The sequence below is a fragment of the Suillus fuscotomentosus genome, assembly GCF_016647785.1.
Source record: "Suillus fuscotomentosus strain FC203 chromosome Unknown F5891scaffold_22, whole genome shotgun sequence".
Classification (NCBI taxonomy): Eukaryota; Fungi; Basidiomycota; class Agaricomycetes; order Boletales; family Suillaceae; genus Suillus; species Suillus fuscotomentosus.
This window is the reverse complement of record NW_024539534.1, coordinates 590,266-614,546: the sequence shown is the minus strand read 5'-3', so window position 1 is coordinate 614,546 and position 24,281 is coordinate 590,266. Positions and strand designations below refer to the sequence as shown.

The 24,281-nt window shown below is 47.6% G+C and overlaps 7 protein-coding genes across 7 annotated transcripts; 1 reads left to right on the top strand and 6 right to left on the bottom strand.

Annotated features, from left to right (window-relative positions):
* Positions 1–126: 126 nt before the first annotated feature.
* F5891DRAFT_256332 (uncharacterized protein) lies at positions 127–1,561 on the bottom strand. The gene is made up of 4 exons (XM_041371103.1): positions 1,385–1,561; positions 1,284–1,322; positions 1,102–1,238; positions 127–1,049 (listed from the first exon to the last, which is right to left on the bottom strand). Exons 3-4 carry the CDS (start codon positions 1,176–1,178, stop codon positions 392–394), a joined length of 735 nt encoding a protein of 244 aa, XP_041227012.1. The 5' UTR covers positions 1,179–1,238; positions 1,284–1,322; positions 1,385–1,561; the 3' UTR covers positions 127–391.
* A 1,402-nt stretch (positions 1,562–2,963) lies between these two features.
* On the bottom strand, positions 2,964–3,750 carry F5891DRAFT_1187720 (uncharacterized protein; the record flags this gene model as incomplete). The annotated part of the gene is made up of 2 exons (XM_041366892.1): positions 2,964–3,621; positions 3,674–3,750. The coding sequence occupies 2 exons, from the start codon at positions 3,748–3,750 to the stop codon at positions 2,964–2,966; spliced, it is 735 nt and encodes a 244-aa protein (XP_041227011.1).
* A 243-nt stretch (positions 3,751–3,993) lies between these two features.
* F5891DRAFT_1029495 (uncharacterized protein) lies at positions 3,994–5,670 on the bottom strand. Its single transcript, XM_041361535.1, has 5 exons — positions 5,460–5,670; positions 5,155–5,409; positions 4,893–5,101; positions 4,654–4,839; positions 3,994–4,600 (listed from the first exon to the last, which is right to left on the bottom strand). Exons 1-5 carry the CDS (start codon positions 5,647–5,649, stop codon positions 4,208–4,210), a joined length of 1,233 nt encoding a protein of 410 aa, XP_041227010.1. The 5' UTR covers positions 5,650–5,670; the 3' UTR covers positions 3,994–4,207.
* A 235-nt stretch (positions 5,671–5,905) lies between these two features.
* Positions 5,906–8,359, bottom strand: F5891DRAFT_1163864 (major facilitator superfamily domain-containing protein; the record flags this gene model as incomplete). Its single annotated transcript, XM_041365339.1, has 17 exons — positions 5,906–6,115; positions 6,167–6,304; positions 6,358–6,438; positions 6,492–6,875; positions 6,926–7,086; positions 7,138–7,181; positions 7,236–7,254; positions 7,304–7,334; positions 7,382–7,405; positions 7,460–7,481; positions 7,537–7,667; positions 7,718–7,793; positions 7,847–7,884; positions 7,932–7,960; positions 8,008–8,087; positions 8,135–8,151; positions 8,211–8,359. The coding sequence occupies 17 exons, from the start codon at positions 8,357–8,359 to the stop codon at positions 6,103–6,105; spliced, it is 1,437 nt and encodes a 478-aa protein (XP_041227009.1). The 3' UTR covers positions 5,906–6,102.
* Positions 8,360–10,306: 1,947 nt separating this feature from the next.
* F5891DRAFT_1029489 (WD40-repeat-containing domain protein) lies at positions 10,307–12,605 on the bottom strand. Its single transcript, XM_041361534.1, is given in 5 exon segments — positions 10,307–11,001; positions 11,064–11,291; positions 11,349–11,600; positions 11,620–12,417; positions 12,474–12,605. 4 exon segments carry the CDS (start codon positions 12,382–12,384, stop codon positions 10,723–10,725), a joined length of 1,524 nt encoding a protein of 507 aa, XP_041227008.1. The 5' UTR covers positions 12,385–12,417; positions 12,474–12,605; the 3' UTR covers positions 10,307–10,722.
* Positions 12,606–14,247: 1,642 nt separating this feature from the next.
* F5891DRAFT_979593 (uncharacterized protein) lies at positions 14,248–16,088 on the bottom strand (the record flags this gene model as incomplete). The annotated part of the gene is made up of 7 exons (XM_041376903.1): positions 14,248–14,324; positions 14,437–14,536; positions 14,588–14,743; positions 14,904–14,972; positions 15,160–15,280; positions 15,469–15,646; positions 15,869–16,088. 7 exons carry the CDS (start codon positions 16,086–16,088, stop codon positions 14,248–14,250), a joined length of 921 nt encoding a protein of 306 aa, XP_041227007.1.
* Positions 16,089–22,267: 6,179 nt separating this feature from the next.
* On the top strand, positions 22,268–23,084 carry F5891DRAFT_979592 (uncharacterized protein; the record flags this gene model as incomplete). Its single annotated transcript, XM_041376902.1, has 3 exons — positions 22,268–22,294; positions 22,351–22,658; positions 22,715–23,084. The coding sequence occupies 3 exons, from the start codon at positions 22,268–22,270 to the stop codon at positions 23,082–23,084; spliced, it is 705 nt and encodes a 234-aa protein (XP_041227006.1).
* Between the last annotated feature and the right edge of the window lie 1,197 nt (positions 23,085–24,281).

The following is a 24,281-nucleotide window of genomic DNA, read 5'->3' as shown; positions in this document are numbered from 1 at the left end:
CCCTCACTAAGTCATCGCTATTCAAGAATTTAGCAGATTTCTTGATGTCGCTGATGCTCCTGGCAGGTGTCAAGCTACTGGCAAGATTGTCCCACCTCCGGAGTGTCTGCACTGACGGAAGGTGTCGCGGTTCGTTTTCACTACTCATAGACAACATTTATGCCTTAAGACTTACGCAAACGGAACACAGGAACAAGACCAATCAGCTATCAACGTCTTCATCTGTTGCAGGATGACGTCTCCATGGATTCAAGTTGTCAGATGCCCATCTCTTCTCTGGAAGATTGCTTAGTATGTAGTACAGGATGATGGGTCACATAATGTTGTTGGCAGCTGTAGCACTTGGTATGTGATTCTGGTATCCATAACTTTAAGATCCCAAGTCACCATATCACGCCAGGTGACATTCCTGCTGAATCTTATCCAGCACCTTTGCCCATCTCCCTCCATTCCAAGAGCTGATCCTCGCCCACTCATCCTCCTTCAAGACGCGCTTGTACCAGAACAGTCGACTTGCCACGATGATGTCCGCATACGAGAACGTATCTCCCATGACCCACTCCCCGCTGCTCTTCTCGCGTAACGCTTCTCCCTTATTGAAACTCTGCTCAAGATATGCCCAATCTCCATCGCGTTTCGGGCCTTCGGGTGAAAATTCCTCCCACGGAAGTTGAAACCTCTCCGAGCGCGTTCGACGGAAATACTCCACGCTTGCGGGGTTCAGAATCTCTGCGACGCGCACATATATTAGCTTTATGGGGGGGTGCACGTCGTTAATATATGCAGAGTCGAATACGCGAATGAGCATCTGGGAGCCGTGCGGGAAGATTGGCTTTGCGGGATATGTTTTCTCGAGATACGCTGCGATCTCGAGGGATTCATCGATCAGAGCGCCAGTGTTGGGGTCACTGAGGACAGGAACGGTGTATATATCTGTACCGTCAGGTCTCTTTTTGGGCGCCAGACCGAGACCCTTGAGAACAGTCGCAATATCTGGGTACTCGACCCAGACAGTTTCGAAAGGTAGCTCTTTGTAGCCTAACACGAACCTGACACAAGAGATAAGGAAGTCGGATGTAAACTCGCGCCAAGCACACTAACCTGGGCTTCAATGTATTTGGAGACCAGTAGCTTCCAGGCAATTGGGAGGGGATGTCGTATAGAATGAGGGATTTCATTGTTATCGTCAACTTATTCCACCTGATGCTATTTATTTGGTGTCTATGCCACAGCCAGTACTATTACAAATGAGCGCCTTTGAAAAAGCTATGTGTTTCATATACCTTACATATCCATTAGTCAGGGTGAGTCATGAAACTCACCTGAAACGCGCATTAGTCAGGTAGCATTGCGAATGAGTGCTGGTTGAAACAACATAGCGTACAGTCTAGCTGTATGATCGGAACTACCTCCGGCACGACCGGCACCTATCACTCCTCACTTCGCCCTGCCACGCCACTCCGAGATCGACGGTCCAGCCTGGCTACACCACTTGTGCAGCCGTGGTAGTATACGCCAGGCTGGTCACGAGCCTAGATAAGTGTACGGTTGAATAAATAGTGACATGGCGCTCATCAATTAAAATATTAGGAGCCCCTAATGTTCTCATTGGTGAGCTCTTGCACAAGCGTGCGAACTATATCTTCTGTCCAGGCGTCTTTGTTGACGCGTTGACGACCCGTGTGCATGAGAGACTGGGGATCCTGACATGTTTACGATAGGAACGGAGGGGGACACGAACAGTACGGACTCCAACCACTTATTATATACATCCGCATAGTAAGGGTCACGTGCAAGGTGCGCTGCTGCGGTTTGAACTGGACGAAGTCCGATTCTCCATGGCTTGGTCCATGGTTCTCACACCAGACTGGAAAACGGTCCTCCCGAATGGTTCCATTTTCACCCTTGGCAGAGTGGCAGCCCAGGATGATCGGATGCTGCCTGTGCTTCTGAGACACGAGTTGGCTTCATTGTTATTGTCAACTTATAGGATCCACCTCTGGTTGTACGTGCCTATAATATTTGGTGTCTGTGCTACGCCATATCATGCCAGTACGATTACAAATGAGATGTAGGTGCACCTTATTCCGAGATGATATCAAAAAACGCTCAAGGACGGCTTGATTTAGCTGTATGTTTTATATGGTGTACCTTACTTATCCATCAGTCAGGGTAGCATTGCGAATGAATCATGGAACTCGCCTGAAAAGCGGACTGGCATCGCCCATGTCCTTGAATTCGTATCTTCTATCGTCGCCAATGTTTTTCCGGCAGACACTGCGCTTCTTTCTTCAGCCGGTTGTAGTTCCATTTGAGTGTCTCGTCACTGGTTCGCTGACCCGTTTCGAAAGCTGTCGTTTTCACACATGAAGAATATCTTGATCAGATAGCCATAACTGCAGCAGACGGGTCACGGGAGGCTGTATTCCGGCCCCACTCATCGACATCCTTCTTCAAGACGTACTTGTATCAAACCGGCCCAGCTCGCCATGTTTAAAATTTGGCTGGAGGGATTTTTGAGCACATTGGAGGTATGTGTTTTCCCGAAAGTTACCGTTTCCCTCGCTAAGTCATCGCTGTTCAAGAACTTGACACACTTCTTGATGTTGTCGATGTTCCTGCCAGGTGTCAAGCTACTAGTAGGATTGTCCCACCTCTGGAGTGTCTGCACTAACAGAAGGTGTCACAGTTCGTTTTCACCACTCATTGACATCATTTACGCTTTAAGACTTACGCGAACGGGACACAGGAACAAAACCAATAAGCTAACAACGTCTTTCATGTGTGTGTTGCGACATGACGTCTCTATGGATTCAAGTCATCAGACGCCCATCTCTTCTCTGGAAGATTGCTTAGTATGTCGTACAGGATGATGGGTCGCATAATATTGTTGGCAGCGGCAGCACTTGGTATGCGATTCTAGTATTTATAACTTTGAGATCTCAAGTTACCGGGATCCCATATCACGCCAGGTGACATTCCTGCTGAATCTTATCCAGCACCTTTGCCCATCTCCCTCCATTCCAAGAGCTGATCCTCGCCCACTCATCCTCCTTCAAGACGCGCTTGTACCAGAACAGTCGACTTGCCACGATGATGTCCGCATACGAGAACGTGTCTCCCATGACCCACTCCCCGCCGCTCTTATCGTGTAACGCTTCTCCCTTACTGAAACTCTGTTCAAGATATGCCCAATCTCCATCGCGTTTCGGGCCTTCGGGTGAAAATTCCTCCCACGGAAGTTGAAATCTCTCCGAGCGCGTTCGACAGAAATACTCCACGCTTGCGGGGTTCAGAATCTCTGCAGTACGCACATATATCAGATTTACGATGGGGTGCGCGTCGTTAAGATATGCAGAGTTGAATACACGAATGAGCATCTGAGAGCCGTACGGGAAGATTGGCTTTGCGGGATATGTTTTCTCGAGATACGCTGCGATCTCGAGGGATTCATCGATCAGAGCGCCAGTGTTGGGGTCACTGAGGACAGGAACGGTGTATATATCTGTACCGTCAGATCTCTTTTTGGGCGTCAATCCGAGACCCTTGAGAACAGTCGCAATATCTGGGTACTCGACCCAGACAGTTTCGAAAGGTAGCTCCTTGTAGCTTAACACGAACCTGACACAAGTGGTAAGGAAGTCAGATTTAAACTCGCGTCAAGTATACTAACCTGGACTTCGATGTATTTGGAGACCAGTAGCTTCCAGGCAATTGGGAGGGGATGTCGTATAGAATGAGCGGTTTCATTGTTATAATCAACGTATTAGATCCACCTGCTATCATACGTGCCTTATTTGGTGTCTACGCTACTTCACTATCACAAATGAGATGTTATAGGTGCATCTTATTCCCGAAGTGATATAAAAAAACACCTAAGGACGGCTTGATTTCACAAAGGTATCTAAAACGAAAGGGTTTCATGATGCGTGAATGAGTAAACTTTACTCATTCACGCATCATAAACCCTTTCATTGTTCTTCAAACTTGCTACCTGCGATGGTGTCAAGTTCGGCAGCCGCCGGCTCCCTGGCTGAGAGGGCTTGTAATACCTTCGAACGGATCCCTTTGCTCATGGTCAATTATATATGGCGTTGTTGAGAGTCAGAACACGAAATGACGCGCTGTGTCTGTTTGGAGAGATAAACGAAGGACAAGACCGTATTTCTACTGTGAAAGAACCGACTCCTTGCACAAAGGTATGTATCTAAAATGAAAGGGTTTCATGTTGCGTGAATGCGTAAATGTTCTTCAAACTTGCTACCTGCGATGGTGTCAAGTTCGGCTGCGCGATGGCTGATTTCAGGTCCTCTGCGGAGGCACTGTGAGCCCTGAAATTACCCTCTCCTCGGATGGTAAACCGACCACTGCCGAATATCATCATCAACGCCTCAAGGTGTAGTAAGCACCGATCCTCATTATTGAGCTTCGAATGGACTTCTGTCATCAGTTGTGGCATGGTCTTCGCTGGCTTCCCTTCGACGGATTCCTGGCTCCCCAGCCGGAAATCATCGATGTTGTATTTGTACCGCTTGCATATAAGATCACGGGCGTCGTCAAGTACCACGCGTCGGTGGAGAGCATGGAGTGTTGTTGAATGCTAGAATAAAAATCAGTAGGAGTTAATGCAGGGTGCTGAAAATGAGTAATTACACGCTGTACTGTGGCGGTTAAGGATTTGTTGTTAGTCGACAACGTTGCGTTATTAGCCGACAACGTAGCGTTGGAATCTTTCAGCTCCCGAATTTCCTGGGTTAAGGTTGCGTTGGAATCTTTCAGCTCCCAGATTTCCTGGGTTAACGTTGCGTTGGAATCTTTCAGCTCCCAGATTTCCTGGGCCTGATTCTTGTTAGCTTGCTCATCGACTCGGAGTACTGGTTCCAGGTACATACCTGTTGAGCGCGGGAAACTTTAAGCTCATCGATCTCACTCGTAAACTGCTTGGAAAACGTGTTCATCGCCATCTGTACGGCGATGTTGACGGAGGCTGAGGCTGATTCCGACATGGTTGCTGAAATGGATTCCGACATTGAGACGGATTCCGGGATGGGTGCTGCGACCGATTCTGAGACCGGTGCTGAGCCTTCTTCCGCCAAACGAGCTGAATGCGATTGAGTACCAGAACAATGGTGCAAGAATGTTGAAACCAGCTACCTTTCTTTCTTTTCTTGCGCCGGGAAGACTTTGATGTATTTTGCTGTGCTCGTTTCGAGTCTTCTGCTTGTATCACCCATTCAGCGTTCGCCACTGTCGTCCGTCTCTCCAGTCGTAGTCTGTAGTCCTCCAAACTTGCCTGCTGCTTCTTGTTTGCTTCCACGAGAGAATGCGTCTTTGGTATTATGAATAGGGCGGTCAAGTTTCTACCTGTGGATAGAGGCTGCCCTACAGCCATGTTCGTATATTCACCGTCTGTATAAGACGAGCATAAGTATACGGTTGAATAGTATCATGGCGCTCACCGATTAAGATCCTAGGAGCTGTTAGCTCGATAGGAGATAGGGGTTGAATCTCGTCGTTGTACTTGACGGTAAGTTGTTGCACAAGCGTGCGAACTGCCTCTTCTGTCTGTGCATCTCTATTGACAATTCGTGTGCATGAAAGAGTGGGGTCTACAAGGACCCCAGTTATTTGGACTGCGGATGATGACATTGCGGAACGGAAGGAGATAAGAGTATGAACTCCGACTACCTATTACATATACACTCAAATACGTCATCATCGTCAGCCGCATAGTAAGGGTCACGTGCAAGGTGCGGCTGACTCTGCTGCAGCCTAGTGGTTTGGACTGAACGAACCGGACTTTTGGTCCGGTTCTCCATGGTTTGGTTCATGGTTCTCACACCAGACTGGAAAACGGTCCTCCTGAATGGTTCCATTTTCACCCTTAGCAGTGTGGCAGTCCCATGCTGGCTGTGCTTCTGAGACACGAGTTGGCTTCATTGTTATTGTCAACTTATAGGATCCACCTCTGATTATACGTGCCCATAATATTTAGTGTCTATGCTACGCCACATTGTACTATTACAAATGAGATGTAGGTGCGTCTTATTCCCGAGGTGATATCAAAAAACGCTTGAGGACAGCTTGATTTAGCTGTATGTTTTATATGGTGTACCTTACATATCCATCAGTCAGGGTAGCATTGCGAATGAGTCATGGAACTCACCTGAAAAGCGGACTGGCATCGCCCATGTCCTTGAATTCGTATCTTCTATCGTCGCCAATGTTTTCCGCCAGACACTGCGCTTCTTTCTTTCTGTTCAGCCGGTTGTAGTTCCACATAGCGAAGATACTCATTATGATTCTGTTAGAAGATCGTGTTATTACGTTGCAGTTCGGAAGACTGATGAGACATACGAAAGAGAAAGAAATCCCATGTTGGTGCCATGTCCGACGTGGAAACGTGGCGGATCAATATAGATGAAGGAGGAGCAAACACTAAGACAGGCGTGAGCAGGCAAATAATTTGTGGTTATGATAATACGACGTACCCTCCGAGGTTACTAATACCAATGACCATTGCTAGTACGACTCCGCGCTTTAAGTCGCCTCCCGCATTTGAGCCAGCCCAAGCAAGAATGACTGCGACGGTCGGATAATTTCCTGCAGCAGCTAGACAAACTCCAACGTATGACGGACCCGCTTTTACGGAGCAATATAGTAAGATGTATCCCACAAGAGACACGAGCGCACCGCCGATAATGTACGGGCCACGAAGATTGTGCTTGTCAGAATGGATGCCAACTATGATTGTTGCGATAGCGCCGGCAACGAATGGTGGGACTGAGAGTAGCTGGGCATTCGCAGCAGAATAGCCAAGCTCGTTGATGATGGTTGGCGAAAAGAGGGCGATGGCATAACCGGGGACAAGTAACCTAATGATCAATTGAGATAATGCATGCAAGATGACAGGAGGACTGAGTACCCTAAATAAATGAGAATTTGGACGTAGGTCTTGTAATCTTTCATGGCTTGCCAGACGAACTGAGTGTCGAAGAGAGAGGAAAGAGAATTCGAATCGTGTTTGAGCACATCTATGATGTATAATCTCTCTGGTTCGGTCAAAAATTTGGCCGTTTCAGGATACTAAGTAGTCTAAATCAGCATTTGAAAGACCCAGGATAACCACGAACTCACATCATGCATGTAGAAAAAAGAGAAAACTGCGACGAGAACAGTGACTGATTGAAGTTTAAGGTGAGCATCCGAATCGTCTCAGATCTGGTACGACTGACCAATGCCTTCCAAGCAAAACTAGGAGAGATAATTAGTAAAGTCTCAGATTGAAAACATGCAAACATGCCATCCACTGCCAACCATACAATCCTCCGACTCTGATTGGCGGATCAGTGGTGGCTGACAAGGCAAGCAACCCGCTTACCCATTCATCCGTTCGATACCGTACCTATATGCGCATGAAGGTCAACAGCAGATTGATAGGTAAAACCAAGCAACTTACGCAAGGAGTCCACCGAAGGCAACTATAAAGAATAAGATTTCAAGGAGATCAAATCCGGCACATATCAAGACACATACCTGCGACTGACGCTGCAGAGAAGAATATAGCAATACGTTTGGACCGCTCCGAACGTGGATACCAAAGGCAGATGTAGTAATTTATTCCTGGATATAATCCTGCTTCGGTCAAACCGAGGAACGCTCGGGCTCTGTAATTGTTATGGTGTCCGTCTCCACTATGCGAATACACCTCACGCACATAACGAGAGATCGATATGAATTGACGAGACACATAAGAGTCATCACAATGCCCCATGTGACCATGATAGACGGTACTAAATCAATATTAGATGATGAGAAAGAACAAGGTAGATGTGAACGAACGTACTCCATCGCGATGGCCTTAATAGCTTGAGGATGATGTTCCTACACAGACACTGAGTACAGACTCGCTATTTTGATGTTGTACGTACGAGGGGACTTCAGCAAAGCTATATGGGATCTAAAATAACTCAGCACTTGATAGAACAAGCATAACGCACGACGTACAAAAAAGACGGCTGCAGCAATGTTGTACTTGAAGCCAGTCAATTTCAGGTCTGTAGCCATTCCAGCAACCGTCGCATTTCCTGGTGACCGGCTCAGCCAGCAATCGACGGTGAATGGTCCAACTTACCAATATTGGCCCGGTCTCTGAATGGAACATAGAATGTGAAGCAGCATCAGACATTACATACATTCAGAAAACTCACAAGAACGACAACAAGAAAAACACCGTCACGAAAGGTAACAGGTGCCAATCCATCTTGCGCAGAATGCGTGCTTGCTCTCTCGGATTCACTGGTAGGACACTGAGACTATCGGACTTCAGCTCGATGTCATCATCGCGCAACGAGCCCATGATATCAGGCTTGGCGACAGTATAGTTTGAACGGAGAGACTGGTTGGATGCCATGCGCCTTGTCGTCAAGATATGGCGGGTTTTATATCATAAATTGACGTCTTGAGCGCCAGTAGCCCGGTCACCAGCAACCTTGGAATCAACATCCCAGCGGATCAAGTGCAGCGATACCTTGGCTATAGTATACGGCATACCTATTTAAAAGTCTTAAGACACCATCCACCGGGATAGACAACTTGGACATTTCGCCCGTTTCCATTTCAATATTCTAACCTAGTGAGGCCTAGTTCGACATGATGTTCGAATGGTACCCACCACATGACATGACAGTATCACGCTTCGAGCTTGTGTTTTCGGAAGCAAATGGTTGCTGCATCAGTGAAATTGCTCAAAGTGAAGACAAGTTGACAGCGGCGTAACAACTGCGCAGTTTCGATAATGGTACCAAATTCTCACGGGTACGAATGATGCATTTCCTTCCGGCCAACTCCAGTGACTCCCATGAGTCCCATCACAGTGGTTTGCCGGCTTAAAATCGAATTCTTAGTCACGGTACTGACATGCATCATATCGCGACGCCTGATTTCAACGCGTCAGGAACGATGCCACGACTATACGTTACATACCGCTTTCTACACTGACCCTCAGGCTCCAAGTGCTTTGACTGGGCAAGACGTTACGTGGTACAAAGGATCCGATTGGATTCAATTCGACAAAAATATATGAGAAGTACAATTATTTACAAAGACAGGCATAATACATCGCAAGACTGATCCCCATTGTGACATGCTGACATTCCTCGGACTCATTAAGCACGCTTATGATACATGTATAGGTACAATTTCATCCGGATTCCGGAGTAACTCAGTAGCCTGACTATAAAACTATAAATCATCTCATTCTGTGCAAGTATAAGTTAGGACATACCTTGCGCTGCTCGCCCCTAGCCTCAAGTGAGGGGTCATTCGAAAGTTTGCCGGCTAACTTCTCTGCTCCGCCTATGCACGAATATGAATATATTTACAAAGTCAGATAAATAAAGACCAACCTCTAAGTTTGGAGCCCACGGAGGATAACCCGCCAGTTGGAACGCGGCCGGTACCAGCACCTGCGCCTTGGCCACTACCAAGCCCAGAGTCATCAAAATCATCGGTGTCACGCTCATACCCACGGCTACCACCGTCACCGCCGGTGTTGTGGCCATAGGCACTGTCGTATCCGCCACCAATTTGCCCAACTCCAGGGGCATTCACTTCCTGAATGTCCTCAACGCGGCGATTACCATCCGTCCCAGAATCCGTGTTGCAGTATTCATCGCCTTGATCTAAGCCCTCCTGACCTTGTCGACCGACGCGACTTGCATTTCCTGTGTATCCACCAGCTTGGCCAGTCCCGCTACCCCCGTATGAATCTGAAAATGGGGAGTCGGTTCCTCCAGGAACAGAGCGTTGATCGCCGGTTAAGGTATCATTGTTTAAGTCGTCGTTGAAGTCCCCTGGCAAGATATTAAGTCTGACTGGCATTTGTAAACGGATTCAACGACGTACGACGTGAACCTTGGTTTCCTTGATCGTAAGACATTATTGATTGTGTGGTGGTTGAGAAGATGAGAGAAAGTACGTTGATGGGGCCTTTTATATATACGATAAATCGATGATGCAGCGATGACAAAGGTTGGCGCTATTGACATATAGCTGGTTAATTGAGGAGCGGGCGTGGAATCTGGCCGCTCCAGCTGAGACTCGATGGAGCCTTCTGGCAGCATCCGCAACGTTTAGCATTGCATGACGACAAGGATGGATGGTACTGTTTCGTAAAACCTTAATTAGCGTCATGTACAGAAGAAATAAATGACATCAGGCTCCGCTTTGTTCTATTTACATCTTTCCTGTTCACGACTGCGGATATAAGCTCGGTCCCAATGTATTTGATACAAGAACCATGAGCCGAGCTGGTAACGATATTACTACGAAAGACTCACTAAATTCGGCACTCTTGCGACGCATGCACAATTCGCTTAGGGACTGGAAGCTGGTTCGAACTATTCGAGGGCTAATAATTAGTAGTACATTTACGTAGTGGAATGCGTGTACATTCAATGCCAGAATAGAGTATAGATACACCGTCAAGAGTGTAAAAAGGATAGTGATGGAACATGACGAGTCCGACATCTAGCGGAACAAAAAAAAGAGCCCCAAGCCGAATAGAATAATAGAAAAAACCAAAATGATGGCATCCATAGGGAATAGATATCAAGTCAGAATCTGAGCCATGGCTGGTATGTGAGGTGGCGCAAAAATGAGTGTGATGGGGAATGTGTGACGATGTCCAGTAGCTCACAAACTTAACGAGAAAACGGAAACTTAGCTCAAATCCTGGAGCCGATTTGATGGAACTAGGCTCCTTCGCTCAAATGTGCATAGCCGTCTCCAGAAGCTTCTATTCTCTTCGCTGCGGAGCTCAGCAAGGGGAGCAAGATTATAGGGAGGTGGGCTCTGCATTATCCGTCTCCAGGAGTTTCTATGTCCTTCGCTGTGGAGCTCAGTATAGGGAGTGAGATCATAGGGAGGTGGGCCCTGGATGTCGATAAGAGAGTCATTCCCTTGCTTGCTTCCACATTCTCGTAGTTTGCTTGTTCCCGTCTGAGTATTCACGGAAGGCTGGCGTTGAGAGGACAATATGCGAGAGCAGGGACAAAACTTACATCATCTTTGTCATCTTCCTCCAAATCGTCTTCTTCTAGTCTGACCTTCCATGCTGTTGTCGGTTGGCTGGGTAGGATAGTTACAGGCGGATTTGAGCGAGCACGACGAGCGAAGAAACTACGGTTGGGGCGTTCTCGTGAAAGGATGTTCCACAAACGGCGAATGAAAGATGGGTGGGAGAGACGGGTGACATATGATTCCGGTGGAAGAGATTTCTGAGAATAATACTACAAGGAATATTTATCGTGAGTACTAGTGCCTTGCCAGATAAACACGAAAGTTACCCAGGGAAATGAGTCACATGAATCGTTGTGTCCCTCGTCAGCGACATGATCACCCCATGGTGACTTTGTAATTGCTATAAGCTGGGAAGCTATGTCGTTGACAGGCCACATAGCGAGCGTCCTGTCATGCCCGCCACATGCTAGGTATCTCCCGTCTCGAGAAAACGATGCACAGCAAAGGATTTGGCGATTCTGGACAGATGGCTGTCCAAGTAGCTGGTGGGACTCTGTGTCCCATAGCTGTACAAGCACCTTGATCGCCCACGCACACCAGGACATTGTATGTGGGTGAAAGTGCGATGGAATACAAGATATCGTCATGCTGGAAACAATGGAGTAGTGCGCCTGAGGTGCTGTCGAAGACACGTGCTAATTTGTCAGATGCGGAGTAGAGCTTTGTACTGTCCGACGACCACACCACCGACGTCACTTCATAACCTAGGTCTTGGATGAGCCCGAGAGCAAGCTCGCCGGTCTTGCTGTCCCATATGCAAATCGTTGTGTTCCACCCGCCTGAAGCTATTCTGTTTCCGGAAGGTGAATATGCAAGAGCACACACCCGGTACTGCTTCGTCTTGATTGGGCCAACTTCTGATATTCCGCTTTTCACTCTTCGAATGAGGATTGTTCCATCATCGGACCCGCTGGCAATATGACCTCCGCAAGGAGACCATGAAAGCGACCGCACCCAGTCGCTATGACCTGTCCAAGTACCTTCAAGCATCATCTTTCCATCTGTGTTCCATCGCTGAACGGTCCCATCTGCCCTCCCGCACGCAATCGTCTTGCCGTCCGGTGATAGCACCAGTGTATATATGCTTCCACCTTCCCCACTCCAAGGTTTCCCGACAAGAAGTCCTGTGTCGTAGTTCCACTTGCGCATCGTGCCGTCCTCTGAACCAGTCACGATGTGAATGTTGTCGTGCAAGAATACGAAGTCCCGAATAGCTCTCGCATGGCCCTCGAAGTTCTGCTTCGGAGGCGTAGGGGCTGGAGGAAGCTGACGGATCTGCCTTGGAATGGACCTGGCAGCCATAACTCGGCTACTAGTATCATATGGGTGCCCAGTCTTGAGATTTGTGATCAGTTATTGGGGTGAACAGCTAACCAGTAGTTACTACTCACCAGGTTGTCTATTGTCTCTCGCCTGGCAGCCTCTGGCAAGCTGCGCGTGTTGTTATATATGTTGTAGGTTGGTCATCTGACTCGAGATGATCGGATGCTGGCTGTGCTTTAGACTAAGTTCTGAAACACGAGTGTGATCCTAAGTTATTTTCGTATCGTACCAATTCGGATCCAATAGCAGGCACGGCATGTCCCATTTAAATTTACTATGTTTTGCTTTGGCTCTAAGCCCACGCCCGAGTCGCTGTTTCATGTCTGTTTATTAGTGTACTCGCTACTCAGGCCTGCAGGCCTCAGGGCCAGCCATTCGCTGATTCACCAGATATCCTGAGGGTGAACGATCATGCCAAACCCACCAACAAGACGAGGCAGTTCAACATATCTGTAGCAACCAGCGGAGACATAGGTACACGAGGCGAGTACATCCCCTGTATGCGTTACCTCACATCTTCAATAGCATTTTCGCAGGAGCTACGAATGAATTGGAAATGAGCACGAACGAATGTAAATGTCGGTACGTGTTGCAATGACTCGTCCGACGGATGGGCTTTGTTCCCTCAACTAAATATATATTGTAACCTCTTTAAGTTTGATCATTACCAATGCATCGACTGAAGGACACGCTTCCAAGTCAAATCAAGGAAGTGACAGGCCCTAGGCGTTCGTTCAAGCGCCATCGTTGCAAGACTTCTTTTCACATTGTCGGTCGAACCGAATTTCAGAATTTTGAGTGCTTGTGCATTTCATGTCAATTACTGATGGCCTGATGTTCGCAGGAAACATGCCCGTGTGGTAACGTGAAGAATTCCCTGGTCATGTCACGTTGCCAACACCCTGTTCCGCGTAACCTATAGTCAACGTTCAGCTGTGACTTATATAGCACATTTGGAACTCATCAGCCACCCATCTGCCACGGGTGCCATCGTTCGAGTTCTGTGACTGATGGACGTCAAGCAAGACCCGTTCTACTCGAGGCGCTGCACAGTCTTTGCATCACGCGGGATCTCATATCCGCTGAGCGCTTGGACAAGCCAGTTGAGTTATTGGTACGCCCTACCTGATATTGATAGTTGCACCGCAGGACGAAAAAAGCCTCACTGCCCACTAACGAGTTGAATACCCGCGTTTCTGATGAAGCCAAAATAGTCGAATTTGTGAGTTGTATTTGCAATAAACTCCACGGTCGCTTTTGCACCCAACCAGATTTGTAACGCTTATTCTTAATCTCGATCATCGTCTAGTCAAATAATCAATTCTATAATTTGAGTTCAACCTCATGTTCAGAATGTTGCAAGATAGCGAGGACCACGACCGTCAATGTTCATCGCGATTGGAGATACCGATACAATGAACAGGTGCACACATTAGTAATTGGGGCTGATCAGTGTGGATTCCAAGCGTGTACAGCGCGAAGAAGTAAGAATTAGATCAAAAACAAAGGTGTGAGAGACAAAAAACTGATACATCACCTGTATCTATGTATAGTCCGAGAGAGAAACATAAAAGCAGTGCGATAAAACTCTACTAAGGTGTGCATTTACAGGTCATGATCATCAGAGGCGATCGTAACGTGAAGTTTGGAGGACGATGTAATAATGAATTGAAGATAATTACGAAGACTGCGCGAGATGAGATGGTCCTGCCTCTGGTTGCGACTGATTGGTTATTGGGTTCGATTCTAACTCTTTTTGCGGAGTAGATTGAACGTTATCAAACTACATCAGGTTTCGCATTTGACAAATGGATGAAATAGTTTAATGGATGTTGTAGGCATTTAAATGTATGATTGTTGCAAGTAGAAGCGAGGACTGAACGGCGAGGTTTGTGAGGCATCAAGATGGAGCCAACGTCCTGTACATTTGGCGATGACACCAAAGTCATCGCAAAATGGACAGGACTAAGCTTGATCCAATGGTTGATGTAAGATTCACGTGCGATGTAAAGTTTGAGGGGCAAGACCGACCGTGTGTGAATACTGCCCCGGGTTGGAATGGCGTTGCGATACCAAGATAACATCCTTGGCATGGTTTCCTTTCGGCGGGCACAGTGAACTGTGGACAGCCCTGACAACTTGTCAGTTGATTGAACAGTGCAACAGTTGAAACAGCACTTACATCATCAATATGTTGACCTTGTTCGCCTTTCGCATTCTTCCACTTCACCTTCTGGCACTGGTTTGGGTTTCGTGGTTGCGAGCTCCAGGGACGAGTCCGAGCGAACGCGACGACTGAAAAAACCACGTTTGGAGCGTTCTTGTGGAACGGGCTCGTCTGGCGGTGGACGATGTCGAGAGAAAATATTCAACAAGCGGCGAGCTGAAAACAAGGGTGGGAGATAGAAGCCAGGTGATGGAGATGGAAGAGATTGCTGCGAAAACTACAAGTACTTGTTGTCAGTACCAGTGCTCTTGCATGAAAAAGAACGTTTTACCTGGAAGAAGTTGTTGTATGGATCATCATCCGCCTCCTCAGTGAAGCCACCACCACCTGTAGCATCAACCTGTGACAGCACTGTGAGAAAAACAAGACAAGAAGTCTGACGTGAAAGTACTAACATCCAGACAAAATGATAACGTGGAGTTAGACCGTATTTCTTCCTTGGTCACAGTGCTTTGCCCATCACTTTGTTGGGGAGGCATGGGCGCTGGGAGCTGAGGAGCTATGTCTTTGAGCATTCAGAGAGTGACTTTCCCGTCATCTCCGCTATATGCTAGATGGCTCCCGTCTCGGGAGAACGACACATAGCAAAGAGTGTCGCGATTCTGGTGAAATGGCTTTCCGAGTGGCTGGTTGGACTGTGTCCCATAGCTGTACAACACTATTGATGCCCACACACGTCAGGACATTGGCTTCAGGAGAAAGTGCAACCGAATTTAAGTAACTGTTGTGCTCGGAAGAATGAAAGAGTTTGCCTCAAGTTTGCCTGATTTGCTGTCCAAGACACGTGCGAATTCGTCGGATGCGAAATAGATTTTAGTGTTATCTGACGACCACACCAACGACGGCACATAAAACTTCCCCGGGCCTTTAATGGGGCCAACGACAAGCTCGCCGGTCCTGGTATCCCAGATACAAATTGTATTGTCCCCGCCTGATCACCCAAAGGCGAATATACAAGAGCGCAGACGCCGCCCTGCTGCGTTTTAATTGGGCCTACTTCGACCTTTCCACTTTCTGCATTTCGAATCAGAAGTGTCCCATCGTCGGACGCGCTGGCAATATGACTTCCGCTGGGTGACCATGAGAGCGACCACACCACTTCGGTATGACTTGTCCAAACGCCTTCGATCATCTCACCATTGGTAGTTCACCGCTGAACGTTTCCGTCCTCCCTCTCACACGCAATTATCTTCCCATCCGGTGAAAATGCCAGCGCATATATCCTTCTCCCCTCACCTTTCCATGGTTCCCCAACAACAAGTTCCGTGTCGCAGTTCCGCTTGCGTATAGTGCCGTCCACTGAACCACTCACGATGTGAATGTTATCGTACAAGAAAACAAAATCCCAAATCGCTTCCCTGTGTCCATCAAACTCGCGCTTCAGACTTGGTTCTTCCCATTGCACTGCGGTCAAAGCTTCTTTGCGGGTCCGCCTCGCAAAGAACCTAGCAGCCATAGCTCGTTGCCGCAATCTGGTGGATCGATCCGACTCTACCGCAGGCAGGTGGTGATCGATTATGGGGCGAAAAAGTCAACCAGCACTCACTGGGTGGTATACCGGTCTGTTAGTACTTGGTAGCAAGATTTTTCATGTACTGTAGGTGGAAGGCATTGATCCCACGAGGCAGCGCTAATTGTCCACTCAGGTTCGTGTCGCAATACAGCATTTCGGCCGGTTTAATCTTTGCACGTCACGATTCTTATTATCCCATTCATCTACTTGCAAACATCATACCATGGTAAATCGTGCTTCGATGGGATATACTCAAGACAACATAGTGGCCATTCAGTCAGACAACTTCTCGCGTCTATAGTTTACTTCACGACCCATGGTGTCATGGAGTCATTTATTGTACTCTGCACTCCGACTATCTCTAGCTTGTTGAAAGTATTAGTCTCGCTCAGAAGATGAAATAAACATCTTTCAATACTCGTTGACGTCAGATGAGTAATCATAGTATACGCAAGGGACGCCAGGTGAGTGCATTGTGCTTCTGGTGTCTGTGACGTATATTCATCTGGTGCACGACAGTATCTTCACCCTGAATCAATGTTGCGATAGAAGATGACCTTCCTTATTGTATTGTCCCCAGCTTCACGTTCCCCTTGGTCCAATTTTCTGCTCACGTAATCCGACTACATATCTTGTCTCGTCTCGTCTCGTCCGTCTGTATGTGCATCATGCTGACTTGTTTCTTTTATACAGTTACATCTTAACAAGTACGTCGACCATGTCGCCTGGCAAATGATGACACTTATTTAAGCGCCAATTGTCCTTTTTCATGTGCCAGCTCCATGTTTATGATCCTCGTTGCGACACTGCACCGAGTTCTGGAACTTCAAGCATCTGAACAGTCTATCTTAATCACTGATAGTCAGATTTGGGCGAGCGCAACGTTCGTAGTCATTTCACGCTGAAAATGACTTGTTCCATCTAACCTACACTGATGTTTAGACTGACCTGCTAGCTCGAGGCGATCCTTAGCTCATAAAGTACATTCATGGGCCCAGGCGCGACTGCCAAGTACTTACCATCGTCAATTTGTGAATGCCTGTATGTATCTGATGAATCGATATCAGAGAACATTAGCTACAGAAATATCGATGCTAGCATTAAGGATGCTGTCCACGCGATGATAGCAGCCCTGGAGAGGGAGAGAGCTGACAAGGGAGCCTAGCATGTAGGGGGATGTGAGTATGACAACTCTAGAGAACGATATTGTGTGTACTGAGTAAGCACCACCCAACGAATCTGGAAGGGACAAAATCACTAAAGGAGATCACGACATGTTCGTTCATTTGAATGCTTGCACTTCAAGATCTGATGGAACGTTCCAGCCTCAGCCAGCGTCTAGTCCCGAGGAGTAGTTTGTAGGAGCCTCGCTCGTTTGTACGGCCTAGCCATACTACAGGATCTACGGACCGAATATCAGTCCACACTACCTCAACGCCCCATTCTCAATTTGCACATCGCAGATACGTGCAATATGGCATAGTAACTATCGTGAGCAGATCGTGCTCGAGACGTTCTTAGCGTCACTCAGGTGAGCAGCTCATCATATGATAACCTCATTATGACAAACCGCCGTATCACCCTAACTTGGACAATCTGTCTGGACACAGATGAGGTCTCCGCCGTCCGGCCTGCATTTGTGCGGACAAAGGATCGGGTTTCGCACTGAAATTTGTCAGGATTGGATATACTTCGAAGAATTGTCCGAACCGGTCTCAGGCCTCTCCACCTTCTAGTATATTCGGGGGTCCTGGCGTTGCTAGCGGTCACCAATCCTTACAGTATCGTGTCATGATGACTCTTCGTGTGCGTTACACCGGAGAAAGACTGATGATGAATGTGAGTGTGCCGAAGAGACAGCTACATGTTTTGGGGTTAAGAGCTGAGTGACTACTTCGTCACGAAAAATTCGAGGGCTCTGTATACCTTTTTCCCTTGCGCCTCAGGCTCGGTACGCTCGAACCATCTGAGCTTACCGTAGAACGAGGCAATAACTTGTGCAGATCAAACTGCTCTCAAACGCATGGTCGATGTGGCGCCTCAAGGGATTTCAAAATGCACTTGTGCCATTTCAAGTGTCTTATCCGCGGGCTCATGGAAGATATGAAATGTCCGTCAGTAACACTCTGGCAAGGTGGAGAAACTTAACTTCGAGCCACCACGATCCATCCTTCCATTGTAGCTTGGCAAAACTAAATTGTACTTGACGACTGCAAGAGATGCTGGCAATGATATACTGATGGCATGACAAATTTGGATTTAAATTCATGTATAACTGACATGGCAGCTCCTCTCACGCTATAGAATGGTCAATTGCGAATGCACCATGAATATTGAATCGTGACGATTATTCGAAGTTTCAATAGCAAACTCATTTGCATAATGTATCAGTCACCAGTAAATTACCATGCAACCCATCACGGCTATTGAATATTGAATGCTATATCGCGGCGATGTCGCGGCGATGCCACGCTTTCAACCTCGAAAATTTGTCCGGGGCCCCGGTCCTGATTTACACATTTGTGAAAGAGGCCAAAATGGAGCAGGCCTACTAAAATGTATAAAAGCCTTCAGTGCAGTGTATCGACGGTCCTCTTATCTCCAAACATGCAGCTTTCTGTGCTCTTTACTGCACTTGTATCTTTTGTCATCCTTGCGGCAGCGTCACCCGCTGTGCCAGTAGCCATCTCGAAACGTTCCTGTGAGTATTCACAATCACAAGCAATATTATATTCACTCAAATACTACAATGAATATTTCAGTTGAACGAGAGAACCCTGACGCCAATTTTAAACGTCATCTCCAGAAGACTCCTGGTCTTGATGATCGGCCATGTGACCCATCGGACTGAGAATGAAAACGAGGACTTGAGATTGGGTCAAAGACTACAGGACATTCGACGGGGAGAAGTATTAATACGATGATTGAGATGGAGAATCAAAGGAGAACATGTATAAGGCATGCAGCGAAGAGTGATTGCGTATGTAAAAGAAAGAAATGAGTACGTACGAGAGTGTCGTCGATAGTCGTATCTTGACAAGCCAGACAAATGTGAGCAGCTGAAGACTGGTCTTGATGATTGGGATTAGCCAGACAAGCGCGGGCAGCTGTGATGACTACGATGAACTGAACAAGAAGCGCACGCTCTAGAGGGATCTTGATGATTACGATTAGATAGATTAGGAAAACAGACTACACAGCACGAGTTACTGTGTGCGACAAGTCCTGCAGTCCGGATCTAGTTGTTGAAATTGTCCAAGTCTCTGTTGTGTAATTCCGTCTCCAGTAGAGACAGCCCAGAATATTCGACTGAAGCTCACCTGAAAACACTGAACTGTAGATGCCTTAACGACCGGGGGACTTCTCTTTTTGGACCCAAGTTGACGGGTGTGGAATCCCTGCCTCGAGCGTGCCATAATTGTCTCAAAAGTTTCCATTTTCAAGCTCTCGATTTTGGCGGCGTGATCATCAGGCAGTGGGTTCTGCGGATCGGTTTGAAAAAGGAACATCGAGCTGAGGATGGGTTTGAAGGCTGAGAAAGACCGTATGCCGCAGCAGGAAGAGATGTTTGGGACGACTACAATTTATCATTAGTACTGGACCCTTCGTGAATGTTGTATTGGTCATCGCATGTTTCCTCGATGATCATTGATGCCGCCACCCCCATAGCACGAGCCTGTCATAAACTCGTAGGTATGGTGAAACAAGTGCATAGCCAAGTGTGAGTACTCACGTCGAGGTCAAAATAATATTGGGGACTTGCCGGTTTGAATTTCACGTTGTGAATCGAGTCCAGCTTCTTCCTGTATCATTGATCGGGCCATGCTTCCTGCTGTGAATTGGTCTGTGGTCGAGTTTCCAGTTGTGTAGCTCGAGTTGACCTTGTCGAGGTACGGACAACGTAAGCAAGGTCAAAAACTATGTCTTTTACCGTTGAAAGAGTGAGCACCCTGTGGTCTCCACCCTATGCTAGATACCTTTCGCCTTGCTTTCAGCTAAGCCAGATATCACCACTCGCGTACATTACGAGAACGTCGCAAAGCTGGGTGTGAGATATGTAGACCATATACAATGTACATGAAGAAATAAGTCACCGAGTGATAGTGTCTCATCAGATGAACTCATGGCTGATGTGAGTTGAAACGATGAACCTAAAGGCGAATCTACAGCAGCTCACTACAATTTATTCTGGCCCGCTTGTTGAGGCTTGTGCTTGTGTGGGCCATCCTTGAGACACCTGTGCCACCATCATAGGCTGACTTGGTCGTGTTGAACTATCAGCCACATCATCATTCGCACGTAACATGGCTGGAGCCGCCTCCGTATCAGATTCAGAGCATCACTGAAGAGTGATTTCAATAACATGAAGGGGAGTGATGACAAGTTACTCGCATCATCATCGCGGCAAGCAGCAACATTGATGGGACATCTGGAAGATCCTACTGGAAACAAGCTTGAAGTCCAGTGCCAGAGATTGTGCAGCATTTGTTCGGGCCCACTTGCAGGTAATGCTGGAATGTAGAAAACTAGACGTGGGGTCTTTTCCTCGAGGTTACAGTAGCCATTTCCAGAGTGTTCGGTGGTCTTCGTTATCGAGGTGGGCGGCAAGATGCTATCATTTATGGTGCTGATCAAATGATTCGCAGACGCACACGGACAGCCATCGTGTTGAAATGACACTACGCGAGAGCCGAGATAGCATGAATTTACATCATCAACAGTTTCACCTTGTTCGCCTTCGCCATTCCCTTCTCCTACTTGGTCACATCTGGCACTGGTTAATTGGATTTAACCGGGGTTGCAAGCTCCACGGACAAGCGCGACGACCTAAGAAACCACGTTTGGAGTGTTCTTGTGAAACAGACTCACCTGGCGGTGAGCGACGACATTCACACGCCAGGATATTGTCTTTGGGAGAAAGTGCGACCGAATACAGGAAATTGTTATGTTTCAAGGAATGAAGTAGTTCGCCTGATTTGCTGTCGAACAAGAATCGTTCCATCTTCGGACCCGCTGGCGATATGACTTCCTCTGGGTGACCACGAGAGCGACCGCACCCATCGCTATGACCCGTCCAAACACCTTCGATCATCTTCTCGTCGGTAGTCCACCGCTGAACGCTTCCGTCCTTCCTCCCACGTGCAATTATCTTCCCATCCGGTGAAAGCGCCAGTGCATAGACATCTCCCCCCCTCTTACCTTTCTATGGTTCCCCTACAACAAGTCCAAAAATTTATCAATGCTGATGCACTCGTGTAGTGTTGCAGAATACAGTTTTCAGCAAGCGCCAGAAAGTTCCGCAATCTAGAACCTCGAATCTCAAAATCCCTAGTTCAAGATAGGAGATGCACAACAACACCGCACGCATTGCCAACCTAATCGTCTATCCAGACTCCAGTATCATATTTGAGACTGCACGGAGACGCCAATTCCCTTTTCGGTTCAGAAACGATCGAATAGGGTACCTCGGCGGGTGGGTTTAGGGTCTCGACGTGCTAAAGCCCACGAGACTTGGAGCTTGAAGCCTGAAGCTTCCTACTCCTCCACTAGCCCCCCAACCGTAAACCACCCTGCTGGTGTGTCATGGTTACTGGATGCAGCCAGCCAGTCATTGGACACGGTCGCAATTGTGCGACGGAACCTGTACTCCCACTAGAAATACAGGCTCAGTATAATAGCAGAACGGGAAGGTCGGCGCAGCTGGGGTAGCGTCAGCCCCTGACGAGAACTTTCACAGGTTCGAAACTGCTGCCATCCCCGCCCTGTGTTCCTCTTCAAGTTGCCCTAGCTAACAAACCCTTGTACTAGGAGACAGGTGACTGCAGCAGGTGCTAAGAACGTGGTCTACCTCGCCACGCTCTGCTGGACACTCTGGCTTGGGCTTTGCTTATTCAAGCCAGTCGCTAGGCGCTTGCATCGTTATGGTCTAGGTATGCTCGTTTCAGTGACTGATCACGAGGTTGGGCATTGGGCATTGGGCGTTGAACTTTGAACTCCCCCACTAAGTCAATCGAGATATTGTGATTAACCTAACCAAATGCTTACTCTCCCTATATAATGTACAGTGTTCAAGCGACCAATTTTAATTCAACCACAACCAACAAGTCATCTCTCCTATTATCATGGTCTTCTACGCATATGTAAAACATGTACGCCTAAAATTCATGCTTCGATGTCTGCGATGTTGCGCTAAATCGTCATCAAGGTCTCAGATAGCTGGAGCGCTCGATACCTGATTACGTTTGCTAGCCGCGAAGTTGCCGATGAATGGTGGCGTGCCGTATCTACTTCCCCCACTGCTTTCGCGAACAGCATTCACCGTGTCAACGCCCTGTTCTACACACATAACACAGGCATGGCCGATGCTACCGCATCCCTCACCACCAATGGGGTTGCGTCCCAATTCCTTGGAAAAGTGTTTTTCACCTTGCTGAACGACTTAAACCTAAGTCATCGTGGGTTGAACATCATCCCGCCGCTTGGTCATTTCGTTGACCACATTAGCGGGAACTCGTGAGTTAGTTCCTTTCGGGATGTTCTACATTTGGCTCATAGTAGCCCTACCAAAGTTTTTTCATTCGGTCTAAAGTCACTCCTTACGACTATTGGTACTGTCCCCAATCGTGTAACGCGAACACTGCGGTCTATGCTTCGCGCACCGAACGCACTCGCTTCGCTGTTAGTCGCACCGACAGAGGTACTGCAGGGACCGTCATGATTGGTTCTGACAAGATCACCGTCAGGTTGACCACCGTCAATCTGTCCGTTGACGTCAACGCCAGCACTGGTCATGCGATTCTTTCACCTGCTCCTCAGTCGGGGTTGACATTTGGTGCACTTTTGAACAACTTCACCGTTGGGCCCACCTTGTTTGAGAACGATGAGAGGGTGAAGGAGCTCCTCTACACGGAGAATGGGGAGGAGTGGGAACTCGCTTGAGCTGCTATTATTTGACACAAAGTTGTTTTGTATTAGTACTGTATAGTCTCCATAGAGAGCCGTTTATGGACGAAGGTATTCGTTCCCTGTGCTGTTACTAACGCTAGGAAGCAATTACATTTTTTGTTGAATACCTGTGACCATGTGTACCATCATTCATCAAAGACCTGGTGAACAAATCAGAATGATATATATCACAATATATAGTCCATGATCACAAGCATCGGCATGATTCTGTTATCGATCATCACCTTGTAGAAATCTGGCGAGCTTCGCAGGGTTGCAGATGAGCCAGATACCCCAGGACTTAGATACTTCGCTGTCAGCTCCCCGCCCCCGATTCTCCACAACCATACGAAACTGGCCCCTGGGAATATATTAGCTGCGTGATAAACCAGCTATTATGGGGTAAAATATTCCGGGGAATGGAAGCCCTCGAGCTCCAGACAGTTGATCTGTGTATGTGACTGCCAAGCTTCCGGTAAATGAAAGACTGATTTCAGGGCCGCAAAGTTTTACATTGGGCACCCAAAGACCACAATTGGCGGCATGTTCGAATTGGCTCCCGTGACCACGCAGAAACTGATTGTACCTCGGGTAACTTTTCAGAAGAAAGAGGCACTAACAGAAAATAGGCACTCCCATCATGGTCACGATAACGGTTACTGTAACACATGATTCGTAACAACTAGGTCCAGACTCCTTGGTCCGAAATAATCGAAGCCTTGTGGGCACGAATCCTCGCAATCGACGTGTCAACACGAGCCTAATCGTCAAAATCAGGGGGATGACTCGGACTCACCCGCAAAGGCTCTAGAACGCCCTCCGCACAAAACCCATACAGATTCCGGAGTCTATACTTCGGTTTGATCGTTCCGACATTCCAGCCATAGTTCTCCTGCATAAGCACAGTCATCAAGCTCAGTCTCCTTCGCAAGAGTAGGGAAAGGGTTTTTGAATCTTGGACGAAGTCTTTCCAATCTGTCTGTCCGAAATTCGTTTATACATTAGTGTGATGAGATTCAGTGCACGATACCTCTAGTAAGTCGACAACGCCAAGTGATAGGCAACTCTTGACTTTCTCAGAATGCCAGACAGAAGCCTAAGGAGCAGCTGTATTGGTCTATCATAGTCGACCGCAGTGCAAATCGATTATCTGTGACACCCTCCTGCTAAGCCGAGGGAAGCCGAGGGCAT